The sequence below is a fragment of the Schistocerca serialis genome, chromosome 1 (assembly GCF_023864345.2).
Source record: "Schistocerca serialis cubense isolate TAMUIC-IGC-003099 chromosome 1, iqSchSeri2.2, whole genome shotgun sequence".
Classification (NCBI taxonomy): Eukaryota; Metazoa; Arthropoda; class Insecta; order Orthoptera; family Acrididae; genus Schistocerca; species Schistocerca serialis.
This window is the reverse complement of record NC_064638.1, coordinates 542,765,031-542,781,844: the sequence shown is the minus strand read 5'-3', so window position 1 is coordinate 542,781,844 and position 16,814 is coordinate 542,765,031. Positions and strand designations below refer to the sequence as shown.

Genomic DNA, 16,814 nt, shown 5'->3' with positions numbered 1-16,814 from the left:
ATCATGGTCAGACAGATTTCGAAACCAGATAGAGATTCGAATCACAGTTTAGTAGTGATGAAGAGTAGGCTGAAGTTTAAGATATTAGTCAGAAAGAATCAATACGCAAAGAAGTGGAATACAGACGAATTAAGGAATTAAGAGTTATTCTTGAAGTTCTCCAAGGCTTCAGATACTGCAGTAAGGAATAGTTCAGTGAGCAGTTCAGCCGAAGACGAATGGACATCTCCAAAAGGGGCAATCACGGACGTTGGAAAGAAAAACGTAGATACAAAGAAGATAACTGCGAAGAAACCATGAGTAATACAAGAAACACTACAGCTGATCGACGAAAGAAGAAATGTAAACAATTTTCAGGGAAATTAAGGAATACAAAAATACAAGTCACAGGAATGGAATAAATTGGCAATGCAGGAAAACTAGGGCGAAATGGTTGCATGGAAAATGTGAAGAATTAGAAAAAGAGGTAACTGTCGGAAGGACTAACTCAGCATATAGAAAACGCAAAACATCCTTCGGTGACATTAATACCAAGGGTGCAATGAGAATTCCGCTATTAAACGCAGAGGAGAGTGCGTATAGGTGGAAAGATTACTCTGGAGACATCCATGAGGGCGAAGACATGTCTGATGCCTTGACAGAAGAAGAAACAGGAGTCGATGTGGAAGAGTTAGGGGATCCAGTATTAGAATCAGAATTTAAATGAGCTTTGGAACACTTAGATTGAATAAGACACAGGGGATAGATAATATTCCATCAGAATTTCTAAAATCATTGAGGAAAGTGGCAACAAAAGGATTACTCCTGTTGGTGTATAGAATGTATAAGCCTGGCGATATACCATCTGGCTTTCGGAAAAGCATCATCCACACGATTCCGAAGACTGCAAGAAGCAACAAGTGAGAGATTTATTGCACAGTCATGATAACAGCTCATGCATCCCAGTTGCTGACAAGAATAATACGCAGAAGAATGTAAAAGAAAAATGCTGATGTGTTGTATGACTATCATTTTGGCTTTAGAAACGGAATCGGCGCCAGAGCGGCAACTCTGGCGTTGCAGTTGACAATGGAAGCAAGACTAAAGAAAAATCAAGACACGTTCACAGGATTTGTCGACCTGTAAAAAACGTTCAGCAATATCAAATGTTTCAAGGTGTTCGAAATTCTGAGAAAAATAGGGTGAGGTATATGGAGAGATGAGTAATACGACCGATGGACGGAGCCAGGAGGACTAGCCACAGAAAAAGAGCATTCATGGCCAACAGAAGTGTACTAGAATCAACCATCGGCCTTAATTGGAAGACAAATTTCTGAGAATTTTTTTCTGGATCACAGCATTGTATGGTAGTGAAACATGTACTGCGGGAAAACTGGAATAGAAGAGAAGCATCTGAGATGTGCAGCGACAAAGAATGCAGAAAATTAACTGGACTTACAAGGTAAGGAATGAAGAGGTTCTTCGCAGACTCGGCGAGCAAAGCAATGTACGGTAAGCGCAGATAATAAGAAGGGACAGGATGGTACTACTTCCATCCTACTAAAGGGAGCTGTAGAGGTTAAAAACTGTATGCAGAGGTTAGGATACATCCAGCGTATAATTGAGGTCGTGGGTTGTAATCGCTGTTCTGAGATGAAGAGGATGACACGGTAGGGGAATTTGGAATTTGGGGGGGGGGGGGGGGGACATGAAAGCATTCAGAAGACTGATGAATAAAATAAAGGAAGGTAACCGCCTGTCAAAGAAAGAATAACCGAGACTGCCAACTTCTATGGTACAAAGTCGGATACTGTAGGACAGTACTCTTTAAACGATTTTTCCCTTCAAAGATGCCTGCATTTACTTTTCAGTCAGTCAGTTTGAGTTATCTGAAGATAGATTTCTGGAGTCTTGAATTAGGTGTTAGAGTCGAGCACGGAGTTGTATGATAGCACTGAGCAGTAATTAATATGACATGTGAGAGTAATTCAAACGATGAGTAAGGTGGGGAAACGTACCGCTGGTGAAGAGATTGTGGTAGGAAATTATACCGAGGTAACAAGGCGATTCAGAGTAAGTGAAATAATTACGAATAACATAAGCGCGTCATTAATAAGAAATGTTAGCTTATGTTACGTACACTAAATCTCTCGGGTTTAATTGTACTCTTTAAATCAAGATGAACAGTAAACTACTTTCTATAAACATCATTTGGTAATAATTCAAAATACTTGCCCATAGTGAAGGTTTTATCGAAATAATGGTGAAGAGTGTGAGTAATAACTTCACTGTTGGGCTTTAGACTACATGCTTGTCAAATAAATAGTCACTTTATTACTTGCTTGACTTGGTCTAAATTATATAACACAGAGATTCCACTTCAGCTGATCATCTGAATTAATATTGCTCATGATTATTTAAATTGATAAATAACTGCGTGGCTCCTGCCGACGGAGGTTCGAGTCCTCCCTCAGGCATGAGTGTTTGTGTTGTCCATACCGTAAGTCAGTTTAAGTTAGATTAAGTAGTGTGTAAGCTTAGGGACCGATGACCTAAGCAGATTGGTCCCATAAGATATAACCACAAATTTTTTTTGTTAACTTTCGTGTTTTTACCTGTATGTGAACTCTACCACCAAAATAAATAAATAAAAAATGATTGAAATTACAATGAAATGAACACGCTTAGCTGCTTACAGGCGTTGACGTACGTCAACGGGGACGGATGAAAACGTGTGCCCCGACCGGGACTCGAACCCGGGATCTCCTGCTTACATGGCAGACGATCTATCCATTTTTTTTTTTCTTTTGTTCGTTGCATCTGCTCGGGGCGGACGCCTAAGACACCCATTTAAGTTCGTTGTTGATCGACTAACTCAGTGTTTTATTACAGAGGGCAGCTAGCCCTCTGACCGAACACGCTGAGCTACCGTGCCGGCATCCATCTGAGCCACCGAGGACATAGAGGGCAGGGCGGCTGCAGGGATTTATCTCTGCCACGCCTCCCGCGAAACCCACATTCTCAACGTATTGTCCCGCACTACATTCGTAGTGCCCCCGCCCATTATACTCATTACTCGCGGCGCGTTACCGATTCCCGTAAGAGTTCGAGCACTGTTTGTGCATTCGCACAGAAGAAGAAAATGGTCAAGTGGCCGGTGAGCCTTAACTATATATAAACTAAGATGGTATTTGTTCTTTCGGACATGGCCGAAAGAACAGATACCATCTTAGTATATATATATATATATATATATATATATATATATATATATATATATATATATATATATATATAGTCTGATTGCCTTAATTAAACCGGGGTCATATAGCAACCGGAAAACACAGGATGAGAGAGAAGGGACAGGACTGGGGGCTAACATTTTTCAGAACAGTCTAATAATCACAGAGAAGAAGGAGCATCGACGAAATAATGCTTTCCAGTAGGTAGCAAGTCAGTAGTGGAGATGCTGCAACGTGTCAACATTCAGCATCTTTTCTTTCAGTGACAGTCCATATCTAGTTAGTAATTAACTAGCGTTTATACAATCCCGAAGCAGCCTCCGAAGGCAGGTAGTGACCACCGAGTGGGTATATATTGAATGGGGACTGACACTGCACCAGGGTTACAAGAAAAAACATAACTCGTTGACTTAAGCTCTTCCTCTGCTCTTGGATAAGAGAGCGACAGTAACTCACGGTGAATTACTGTCGCTCTCTTACCAATCAGACGCAGAACAACGTAATTCTACATCTACATCTACATCCATACTCCGCAAGCCACCTGACGGTGTGTGGTGGACGGTACCTTGAGCACCTCTGTCGGTTCTCCCTTCTATTCCAGTCTCGTATTGTTCGTGGAAAGAAGGACTGTCGGTAGGCCTCTGTGTGGGCTCCAATCTCTCTGATTTTATCCTCATGGTCTCTTCGCGAGATATACGTAGGAGGGAGCAATATACTGCTTGACTCCTCGGTGAAGGTATGTTCTCGAAACTTCAACAAAAGACCGTACCGAGCTACTGAGCGTCTCTCCTGCAGAGTCTTCCACTGGAGTTTATCTATCATCTCCGTAACGCTTTCGCGATTACTAAATGATCCTGTAACGAAGCGCGCTGCTCTCCTTTGGATCTTCTCTATCTCTTCTATCAACCCCATCTGGTACGGATCCCACACTGCTGAGCAGTATTCAAGCAGTGGGCGAACAAGCGTATTGTAACCTAGCTCCTTTGTTTTCGGATTGCATTTCCTTAGGATTCTTCCAATGAATCTCAGTCTGGCATCAGCTTTACCGACGATCAACTTCATATGATCATTCCATTTTAAATCACTCCTAATGCATACTCCCAGATAATTTATGGAATTAACTGCTTCCAGTTGCTGACCTGCTATATTGTAGCTAAATGATAAGGGATCATTCTTTCTATGTATTCGCAGGACATTACACTTTTCTACATTGAGATTCAATTGCCGTTCCCTGCACCATGCGTCAATTCGCTGCAGATCCTCTTGCATTTCAGTACAATTTTCCAGTGTTACAACCTCTCGATATAGCACAGCATCATCCGCAAAAAGCCTCAGTGAACTTCCGATGTCATCCACAAGGTCATTTATGTATATTGTGAATAGCAACGGTCCTATGACACTCCCATGCGGCACACCTGAAATCACTCTTACTTAGGAGGACTTCCCTCCATTGAGAATGACATGCTGCGTTCTGTTATGTAGGAACTCTTCAATCCAATCATACAATTGGTCTGATAGTCCATATGCTTTTACTTTGTTCATTAAACGACTGTGGGGAACTGTATCGAACGCCTTGCGGAAGTCAAGAAACACGGCATCTACCTGTGAACCCGTGTCTATGGCCCTCTGAGTCTCGTGGACGAATAAGGCGAGCTGGGTTTCACACGACCGTCTTTTTCGAAACCCATGCTGATTCCTACAGAGTAGATTTATAGTCTCCAGAAAAGTCATTATACTCGAACATAATACGTGTTACAAAATTCTACAACTGATCGACGTTAGAGTTATAGGTCTATAGTTCTGCACATCTGTCCGACGTTCCTTCTTGAAAATGGTGATGACCTGTGCCCTTTTTCAATCCTTTGGAGCGCTACGCTCTTCTAGAGACCTACGGTACACCGCTGCAAGAAGGGGGGCAAGTTCCTTCGCGTACTCTGTGTAAACTCGAACTGGTATCCCATCAGGTCCAGCGGCCTTTCCTCTTTTGAGCGATTTTAATTGTTTCTCTATCCCTCTGTCGTCTATTTCGATATCTGCCATTTTGTCATCTGTGCGACAATGTGCGTCATGTTGGTTCTTGTAACATTTGAGCAGTATCAGTCCCTATTCAGTACGATATATACTAGGTGGTCACTACAAACCTCCGAATGATTTTCCGAGACTGTACAAACACTGCGCTGAAGTTAATGTCAGAATCTGACAAGGAACTCGAAGTATTCTCAGGGTGCACAGCTCACCTCCCCCAGCCTTCAGAGATGTGACGTAGTCCTTAGCGAGCACGACGTTTTCAGGGGTCGCGGCGACCACAGCGGCCGTGTTGTTGCCTGCGCCGGACACGTGCTGGTCAGACGAGGAGGTGGGGACCTCCACGTCGGCATCTGGCCGCCACACCTGTTGGCAAAGCGAATGTATTCCCTTGTGTAAACCCGACTCACACATTTTCAGACCATTGCCGTGAACATACAGAACAAAGGTGTCGAACAGGAGAGATGAAGCTACCAAAAATCACAAATTAACTGACTGTATTCTTTGTGCAACTGTGAGCAAGATGTATATTTTTACACTTCCTAAAAAAAAAGTGAAGTATCCAGAAGACATGGTCGGATATCAATATTGCTTCGTACAAACCATTTGCAAATAAATAACTGATTAGAATTGCAATTGACTGTGAGAGGCAGAACAGCCGCCGAGTGCAATATTTTTGTTCGTGATTAGTGGTGTTACCGAGCCTGAGAGACCATATAAGAGGCGTGAACAGTGTCAGATATTGACTAATAACTGTGAAGGACATGCAGATGCCGCCTGCTCGTGAAAGACAACGTTATGGCACCATGACAGACTTTGAAAAGGACCTCTTGTAGCTCTCCGATTCGTCAACTGGTAGAATGGCAAATTGTCAAGATTTGTGTAGCGGTCTGATGTGACAGTAAATCGATGATCGACTGCGTGGGAATGCGAGGACAGCGTACTCGTGGTCAAGATTCCGGTCGCCCATGTCAGGCCATTGGAGGGAGGATGGCCGTACTGTGCACCAAACATGTTGTAAGCCCTTCCAGCTGCGCCTGCCACCCGTGAACAAGTAATTGCCTGCCTGCAAAATTCTGTCATCCTGCACCATTGGTTGGAGAACAGCAACAGCCAGAAATGGCAATTAGCATCGTAGGATGATCAGCAGAAGAATCACACAAAGGCCACGAGGAGGAAATTTCTGAGAATATACGTTTGGAGCGCAGTACTATGCATGGTAGTGAAACATGGACTGTGGGAAATGTGCTGGCGCAAGCTGTCGCCAGCACACCAATTTTGCCAGCTTCATAATAAGTGCCCTAATGTGTGACTCTGTAGTTTCCATACTGTCATTATACTAAAAACAGTGCAATAAAGCTTAACCGCAAATACTATGAAGATGCAGTTACGAACGATTCCCCATTTTATGCGGTAATTACACTTAGTGCCTGGGTATTGTGCACTTGAGCAAGGAACCTTAAGTTATATATATGTGCGTGAAAATAATCGCCATTAAATTTTCTGCCTGTTTCTGTGAGGAAATAAGAATATTGAAATATATTTAGAAAGTTACATACTATATGTAGTGACAGTCATTCCCACACTTCAAAAATTTTTAGAATGTTCATTTTTTGGGTAAGCAGTCATTACAAATATAGTCTTCGAGTAACTTCTCCAGTATGGGCAGCCTGATTGCAATCAGAGAATCCAATACAGCTGTACTACAACTTTTTGACTTTACCTACTTCTCCACAGATGCAGCACGCAGCAATAGGTTCTTTACAACGCGTAGCGCGACTTCAATGCATCATTAAACAGTTTATCGTTATTATCTTCAATGACTCTGGTGTTTTCTTCTTACTTATGTTTTTCCTTTTCTTCTTTTCAGGCTGATGGTTAGGCAGCCATGTATAGTTTCCCCACTGTTCTTCTTCAAGTCTGTTGTTTCTTGTCATTCATTACCTTTTTCTTCGTTATCAGATTCTTTTCCACGGTGGCGCGCACCTATTCTCATTCAGCGCACCATTACTACAGTTTGCCATTAGATACAAACGCGATTAGAATCTGTATGCTTTGCTGTTATATTTAGAGAGCAAATCCAAGCAATGATACAATGAATTTCAAGCTCTGAGAATATACTCAGATAAAAGTAAAAAAATGGCTCTGAGCACTATGGGACTTAACATCTGTGGTCATCAGTCCCCTAGAACTTAGAACTACTTAAACCTAACTAACCTAAGGACACACAACACCCAGCCTTCACGAGGCAGAGAAAATCCCTGACCCCGCCGGGAATCGAACCCGGGAACCCGGGCGTGGGAAGCGAGAACGCTACCGCACGACCACGAGATGCGGGCAGATAAAAGTAAATCAGTAATAATTGTAAGCCTACTTTCTTCTTTTCTGTCTGCCGAAAATAAGAGGAAAGTGGCATTTTTCATTTGTCTCACGCATTCCACTATTCAGATGGCGCCTGTATTCTTGTTTCTGTTTGTTACCTTCAGGAATCAGAAGAGGGCAGCAGTATTCAGAAGTTATTTTTATCGCAAACTGCCAGTACTGGATGTGTGTGATTGTCAACCGCTCACAATCGCCCAACTTTGCCTTACTAAAAAATAAAATAAAGTGAAATAAAATAAAAAGCACGTAGACGGAACAGCTAGTAACATCTCATGGAGCATACAGTTAATGTGCCACTGCATTGAATAATACTGAGAAAATAAGTGTCAAAGCTTGCACTCTGTAAAATACCTTATGTAGAATGTTTGTTGAAGTAATGTTTTAAGTATTGATATGAACGTAAACTATGATTATTCCGTACTTAAAACACAAGGCGTTCGTTTTCAGCGGTGCTGTCTAACGATTATGGCATAAAATTATACAAAAGAATTTTGAAGTTTGATAACAAAATCGTTATCCTAATTGGAAGATTTGCAGTTACGAGCACATTGACGGTCTTCGCATAGTTGTCGGCCTGTTGTATCAACTAGTCGCTATGTTACATTAAAAAGTTAACCGCCTAAAAAGGGAAAGCAGTCTTCACTAATCGGAGAGCTCATAAACCAGTATCCTAAAATCTTCACAGGAGATCAGAATGAAAACAAGGAAATACTTGCAATTGTCCTTCAGTGTCTAATTTAAGTACGAACTCGAGATTTTTACTTATTCCATCGTAATGACAATGGGGATAGATGAAGGGATTGAAAGCTCGAGTTTTCTCAAGTTTTACGCATGAAAAACTGAATATTTCATGTAATAAATTCATTGCGAGAAACCATTGTAAGATGTAAACTATTTGGTTCTTCGAAGTCAGTCAATCACTCAGAAAATTAGCGTCGACCAGATACGTCAGTCTCACATTTTTAAGTCTTTGCATATGGTTTTCCATTGCTTCCTCCGATCTGTTACGGCATCTCAAGTGTGTATGTTTGTCGTGTGGATGACTTCGATGAGTGCGTGTACAGTTTGCTGTTGGGTTTGTGTCGCTATGGAGCAGTGAGACCTGGTGCCCGCACACAGTCTACTCCCCTCGAATAGCACCAAGGCGACAGCAGCGCCTAATGCCACCGTCCGACTGATGGATCAGCATCTACAGTGTCACTTGTCGTCACTCCATGAGGCACTGCTGAAAGTTTAGAATTTAATCTACTGACACAAAAGCTGGTGATCACTTTAAAAACAATTCCTCCTCCCCTTGTCTTAGAAGTACTGGTCGTAAAAATTTCTACCATCACCAGTACTCGAACTGGACACCTCTAAACTATGTGTTGGATACCTCTGCTACGAGGACAGGTTTTAGTTAGACACGAATGAAAATTTATATTCTACTGAAGTCAGTGATTTGTCAAAACTGAGGAAAAATGAGTACCATATTACAATTAATTTTTGCTTGTTTGGTTAATAGTATCGCACTAAAACAGCACAAAGTAAGAATATAAATTTACTTTGTCATAATAAAATAGCTACAGATTGGTGTTGGAAGAAAAATCTGTCTATCTTAATTTTAATTCAAAAAGGTCTCGAACATAACTCAACAACAAATGGACTATGAATTGGACAGAAAACGTGTACACGTGGAACTGCCAGAAATTTCCTTTCCTAACTTATGAAAATTTTTAAATTTAGTTACAAAACATGGAAAATCTGTAAATAAATTCCTAACAAAAAAGTTTCTCCAAAAAGTAGCAATAGACAACGTGGTAGGATTCTGATATTATATGAATAGCATAGAAGATAGAATGCTTTCTTTTGAGGTAATAGTTTAAATTATAGAGTTTCTTTTTGAATAAATGCCTACGTTAAACATCATTATGTTATTAATCATCAAATTTATAAATTGTTATGTACAATTTTAAGTAATAATCGTAAGACAATTTCAGTGAAGACGGAGGCCCTAGATTTAAGTAAATAACAGGTTACGTTTATGTTAGCATTGAATACGATACTCAAACATTCTATGTAAGTTATTTTACAGAGTCTAAGCCTTGATTCCTCTTTTGTCAGCACAGCTTAACGCAGTGCCATATTAACACCGTGTTTCAGCAGTTGCCACTAGTTGTCCTGTTGCAGCCATGTTTAAAATCTTGTCCTGTCAAAGGTTTTTCAGAGATACGTCTCGTTACGTTTCTTTTCTATTTTTGATAAAGCAGAATTATTCAGTTTATCGAACACATTCAGCGTACTTTACACATAATTATATTATTAACATCGTAAAAACTTTTGTCACTGCCTATATGCATAAGGCACCATCCTTGTGAGAAAATAAATTAGTATTAAGGGACAAACACATAATTCCCGCGATATATGAGGTCTCCGATGCTTTTGGCCACACGTAAACGTATGTTCATCCTTACCTGCGATTCAGAGGAGAACGTGATGAGCGTGAAGTTGTCTCGCGGGCGCAGCTCGTCCAGGATGGAGACCATAGCCTGCCTCAGCTGCTCTATCTTGCGGCCACCCATCGAGCCACTCACATCCAGCACGAACACGACGTACTTGGGCAGCGGCGGGAGGTCCGCCGGCGAGTAGAAGTGCACGAAGTAGCCGTCATCAGTCACCTGCTCAGAGGAAATATTACAACTGCGGCACAACGACATGGCAGTATTAAGTAATAGCCTGGAAAAGCAACGTTATCCAAACGAAAAAGATCTGGTGGCCACAGCGAAAGGAGAGCGAAGATAAAAGTAACCAACTGAGTGCCGTTAGGAATGAAGCAATCTACAACAGAGTAGGCAGTGTCATGCTACAGGGGAAAGGTCCTCCGACGTTGTGAAAGAGAAACGTACATATCTGACTGGTGTCTGTTCCGTCGGACATGTCCGCACAACAGATGCCACTCAGATATCTACGTTTATGAAAGAAGAGGGGCACGCCTCCTCAACGTTTGTTTCAGTGCGGATGCACAAATATCATCCCAACTCCCATGGAAATCAAGATTTGAAGAGGGATGCTGCATTGCAGCGTGCAATATGTTCGAAATTTTACTCGGTCAGGGACCACGTCCACGTGTTCGAAGCGATTGCTGTTCAAGAATCAGTACGAGATCCTCACTCTCCCGCGGTGCAGGGGCGGTTTAGGCTTGTATCATGTCCCTGACAAAGCGATAGCCCTTTTTGTCAGCTCTCAAGGTGCTGTGGCGCCGTTGTCCCACGTTCCTCGCCAACCTGTTGCTGGAAGTCCTAGCACCACGCTCTCTCTCGGCCCGTATCTAGCTTTCAGACATCCTATCGCCCTTCTTTTCCTTCCGCCATTTTTTCCTCGAACTGTTCTATGTCCGTACTGCGACACTGCCAACGCGCCTCATGTCTATGCGAACTACAACTTTCTTCACCAACAGAGGACACCGAATGTGGTTGATTGAAAGCATACCCCCGCCAGCCGGAGTGGCCGTGCGGTTCTAGGCGCTACAGTTTGGAACCGCGTGACCGCTACGGTCGCAGGTTCGAATCCTGCGTCGGGAATGGATGTGTGTGATGTCCTTAGCTTAGTTAGGTTTAAGTAGTTCTAAGTTCTAGGGGACTGATGACCACAGTAGTTAAGTCCCATAGTGCTCAGAGCCATTTGAACCATTTTGAATCCTTGAAATGGATTTGAGGACACGCAGTTCACCACTTGTTTGCTGTCGGCAAGAAAGAGACCTTCATTTTCGGCATATCGAAGCGGAGTCTCTCAATAAGGTGGTTTCCCTTTTGACCAAAACTTGCCACCCAGTTTGTAGCTTTCGTGCTTGTGGTCGTCTTGGCGATATCTGTGTCCATCATACCCCACCACTCTTTGAATATGATCCAGTTATCTTTCATAGCAATATCTTCCTTTAAACTGATCAGGAACTGCAGGTCAATCTGAAACGAAGGGGCGTTCATTTTATTTGAGGTGCGCAGAAAAGTCATACAGACAATGGCACCAATACCGGCATATTTATTCTGTCTGAGAAAGATACCCTTCCAGGAAGAACAAGGTTATATCTTATCAGTGTGACGTGAAGCCATACATCCCACCACCCATGAGGTGCTTTTGGTGCTTGCGTTTTGAGCACATGTCTTCCTGATGCGCGGTGGGCCCTCTGTGTGGTGACTGGGGACACCCAACCCACAAGGGGATATACTTGTGAGCCAACTTGAACTTATTTGATATAATCGTCATACATCTCCGGATATGGACCGAGTTTTCGGACTTTCATCTCAAGTTACTGTGTGAAATTCTCCCATAGTGCTTCTTGAAGTAGACAATCTCTTGTTTCACACCTGCTTCATGGGAAGAAATAATAGGTCGATGTTGCATCTGCTTCACTGACTTGCAAACATTCTTACTTACTTGCTGTGCAAGATGTTTACTGACAAAAGTGTTATCTGAGTTATATCCACGAAGCCATCTGGCACTGCTGAAGGATGGTGACATCTTCAGGTCACTGATTAACACCAGCCCCATTTGTTAATCCAGTCTTCCACTTCTTCTCCAGTTTTATATGTTTCCTTTTAGCCCCGTGGTGTACTGTGGCAGTTAAAGTCACCAACTGACTGTGAGTGTAAGTTACGCAGTTCAAGTGGCTCCATGAAGCCCAAGTTAGGTGGTTTACCTACAGAGGTCACCGTGCATGACTGGATCTCAACCGCCAGGAGCTCTATGTCGTAAAGTGATGTTGGGCCTACTGAAATGATGTTTGGACCACGTTTTACTGTGCACTGCTCTACCATTCTTTGTATTTCATCTTTCACTGATGAGATTCATTCCACTAATTTTGTATGAGTTTAAACGTTCTTAAAATAATCATAATCAATTCGAACTCCACAGCTGATTGACGTCAACGTGTATGACTTACGAGAAACACAACAACTACATTGATACACATTCATTGTGCTACGGCGGGTCTCGTTCGTTAGATTATTATGATGCCGCGTTCTCATCGTATCTTGATTTAAGACGTCTAGGTGTCTCGTGTAACAGTAGAGGAAAAATCTGGAGATGACTGTCATATAAACATTCTGCCGACCGCTTGGCGGAAGTAGGGCGAGCAGTAAGTGCACGAGACACAGCACCCCATGTCTCTACCAGGCTCTCGACAGAATGTTTATACACTGACGACATAAACGAAAGATTTAGGCGTGTTTCTACATCTGAAACATGATGTCTATTCCATTTTCGTGTTAGTAGCATAAGAATCGCTTTAGTATGCGACTATAAGGCTACAAATCATGTTTGCTTTAAGCATACGCTGTGATGGCAGTAGGCGTTTGTTACCTTTGAGAGTGGATGTAGCGAGATGGCGTTACTCAAGAACGTCTTTAAGGCGGAAAAGGTACTGTTATCAACACCTCACTGAGTTTGAATACGGTCGGGTAATAAAGCTACCTGAAGATGAATGTTCCTTTTGCAATATTGCAGAAAGACTTGCCAAAAATGAAGCCACTGCGACTGTCATGAGAATGTACATTCGCAAAGAGACCGGACTCCAGATGTCGACAAGGCACTACCAGGAACGCAGACAATCAAGTACGGCGTATGGGTCTGGCGCATCGTACTGCATCTGCAGCAGCAATCTGAGGAGCATTTGGCACCACGGTGACACCACGAACTATTCGATTACTTCAAGGACAGCTCTGAACCACATGCCAGATAGATTGTATTCCCCAGACCACTGCCATTTGTGACATCAATAGTGTCAAGCGAGAGCTAGTTAGAGGGCAGGGCGGACGTCTGTTGTGTATTCTTATGAAAGCTGGTTCTGCCTCGGTGGCTGTGATGGCCGTGTGTAGGTTAGGAGGAGGCCAGTTAAGGGCCTGCAACCAACCTGTCTTCCTGCTAGACTCACTGGCTCTGCACCTGGGGTTATCGTCTGGGGTGAGATTTCGTAGGACAGCAGGAGCACTCTCGTGGTTATCCCACGCACCCTGACAGCAAATTTGTACGTCAGGCTGCAGGTTCGATGTTATGTGCTGCCATTCATGAATGCCACTTCAGGGGGTGTATCCCAGTAAGATAACGGTCGCCCACGTGTCGCTGTTGCAACCCAGCAAGCTCTAAGAGCGTTGACACGTTTTCTTGGCCTGCTGGCTCACTAGATCTGCCTCCAGTCGAGCACATGGTGCATCATCGGACGACAGCTCCAGCGTCGTCCACAAACAGCACTAACCTTTCCTGTATTGACCTACCAAATGCAACAGGCACAGAACTTCATGCCACAAAATGACATGCGGATCTGTACAACACAATACATGCACATTTGCATGCTTGCATTCAGCATTCTGGCAGTTACACAGGTTATTAATGTACCAGCATTTCACATTAGCAGTGACTTATCTCGTGCATACATTAACCTGTGATCTTTCAGTGTCAAACATTTAAATACGTTACTTAGACAAAAGTATTCCCGAAATTTCATCACTCTGGATTAATTATTTTTTGCTGTTGCGATTTTTTCCGTCAGTGCATGATCGTCATATGCAGTTTCTTCCTCTAATGTTACACAAGACAACTCGGCATCATGATGATGTTCTAACGAACGAAACTGGTCGTAATACAAAAAATGTGTATCATTGCGGCTGTGGTGGTTCGCATTAACTGTTAATATTGGTATCTAAGTTAAGGACGATGAGCTGCCAGAAATTGTTGATGAACGACGAGAGGGGTGACTCACGAGTATCTGGTTGGGGCTGGCTGCGTGGTCGACGTCGTAGCGCACCAGCAGCTGTCCCTGCACGCCCTCCGCCCTCAGCGACGCCTGCTCCTCCCTGCTGGGAGACCACCGCACCTCGGCTGTCGTCAGCGAAGGCCTCTCCATGTGCGCCAGAGGGTTAGCTGCGTGAAGAATCGTATGTACTAAGCGTTACGGCATACTATTAAATGGTTCTTTATTCACTACTTCAATCCTCATTACTGTAAGAAACTGCAAGTAGGCACCATACAGTTATCCACGACATGATTTACAGTAAGGTAGATGATTAAGATAAATACAATGTGTGTATTTAGATGATAGCGCTATGTTGAAATAGCGGTCGAAGAATCCAAGTAATGAATGCTACTGATCGATGAGATGAGTGAATGCATGAATGGGAGGATTTGCCACATACACTGACGGAAAAAAAGATCGCAGTACCAAGAAGCAGTTGCTTGACATAAACGAAAGTTAGTGGGCGAGTTTCTGCATCTGAAAGATTATGTCTGTACAAATTTTGAGGCGGTCACCTAAGAGTGTCACTAGTAGCCTCTCTATGAGGCTGCAAATCATGTTCAAGGGTGAGACTGGACGTCGTAAGTTGATGTTAGTCAAGAATGCCATAGGACGAAAAAGACTCTTTATCAACACGTTTCAACGTGATCGTGTAAATACGGCTACGAGGAGCTGGATGTTCTTCCTGCGATATTGCAGAATGACTTGGCAGGAATATACTCACTGATAACGGTGGTCACGAGAAATTATGGTAGCACAAAGTGCGAACTACGGACAGCCACGTGGCTCTGGCGCATCGTACTGCATCTGCAGCAGCAATTTAAGCAGCAGTTGGCATCACAGCGACACAATGAACTATTACACATCGCTTACTCCAAAGTCAGCTCTAGCGTGTACTCCAGAAACCACCAACATCTGCGACTTCGCTATTATCAAGCGAGAGCTCCTTGGAGGGCAGGGTGGAGGTATGTTTTATTTTCTGGTGAAGACTGGTTCTGCCTCGGTACCAGTGATGGCCGTGCGTTGGTTAGCAGGTCTTTTGGGACCTGCAACCAACTTGTCCGTGTGCTAGATACTCTGGACCAGGTACACCTGAGGAAATGGTCTGGAGTGCGATTTCGTATGACAGATGAAGCTCTCGTCGGTTATCCTACGCGCCCTGACTGCAAACTTCTACGTCAATTTAGTGATTCGATCTGTTGTGCTGCCATTTATAAAAAGTCATCCAGGGGTGTTTTTCAGTAGGACAGAGATCGCCCACATTCAACTGTGTTAAGCCAACATGCTCTGTAGAGTGATGACATGTTGCCTTCGCCTGTTCGAGTACTTATGGGACATCTCCGGACGACAACTCCAGCATCAGCCACAAACGGTATTAACCGTCCCTGTATTGACCGATCGAGTGTAGCAGGCATGGAACTCCATCCAACGTACGTAAAACACAATGGGTGTACGTTTGTATCCTTGCATTCCACATTCTGGCCGCTACACCGGTTGTCGACATACCAGCATTTCATATTTTCAATGGCTTATCTCGCGGTTTCATTAACCAATGATCTTGCAATGTTAATAATGTAAATATGTTACTAGACAAATGTATTCCCGAAATTTAAATATTCTAAATTAATTTATTTTTGGTGCTGCGATTTTTTTTCCGTCAGTGTAGTACTGCCGAGTTTCTGAGCTACGGGGAGAGGAAAGGGATGGGTGGGGGAGGGGGGGGGGAGGAACTCTTATTACAGACCACATAGGATAAGCAATAGTTATAGATATCGGCGATGGTTCCTAGCACATTTCTTATTACCTATTTTGGCCAAAGCCATCATCAGATCAAAATAAAACTCAGTTTCATGGAAGAGGTGATTGTGCAGCGAAAGACGCACAGTTTCTTACAAAATAAATCTCAGTACCATAGAAAAACTAAATTTAGCAATCATCAATTAATGTTACCATTTTATAACAGATACTTACCGAGCCAGTACAGTTTATATGAATTTCTGACATATTTGGCTCTCAGGTAGGTAACGCTCATATACAACATTCTCTATGGAAACATTTTTATTAATTTAGGTCACTGAGTGGTACAATAGGAAAAAAAAAACATCGTGAACTGAAGCTACAACGACACTGGAACCTTTTAGCCTTCAGGACCATCTGGCATTTTTATTTGCAAAGCCCAGTGGTTTTAAGATTCAGGTCAGTTGGACCTCGGTATGTTTGCTAATACTCATCATATCCGTAATTGCAAACACTTCGCTGCCTCTACAGAAATAAATAACCTTGATCAGGCGATAGAAATGCCGTCTGCTGTCTGGTGTCGTTGTGGGCCCACGATTTAGTAAGGAATTTTTATGAGGAAGTAGATAAGAATCGGGAATTACTATAGTGACGATTCTGGCGACAAACGGAGAAGTCCATTG

The 16,814-nt window shown here is 43.0% G+C and overlaps 1 protein-coding gene across 3 annotated transcripts in view; it reads right to left on the bottom strand.

Annotated features, from left to right (window-relative positions):
* LOC126475154 (inter-alpha-trypsin inhibitor heavy chain H4-like) overlaps positions 1-16,814 on the bottom strand; it is a 121,410-nt gene that overhangs the window by 77,948 nt on the left and 26,648 nt on the right. For all 3 annotated transcript variants that reach the window (XM_050102774.1, XM_050102791.1, XM_050102783.1), the window contains exons 6-8: positions 14,362-14,522; positions 10,082-10,285; positions 5,459-5,612 (exon numbers count right to left, since the gene is read on the bottom strand). In XM_050102774.1, the coding sequence (XP_049958731.1) occupies positions 5,459-5,612; positions 10,082-10,285; positions 14,362-14,522 (519 nt within the window). The remainder of the gene's footprint in view (positions 1-5,458; positions 5,613-10,081; positions 10,286-14,361; positions 14,523-16,814) is intronic.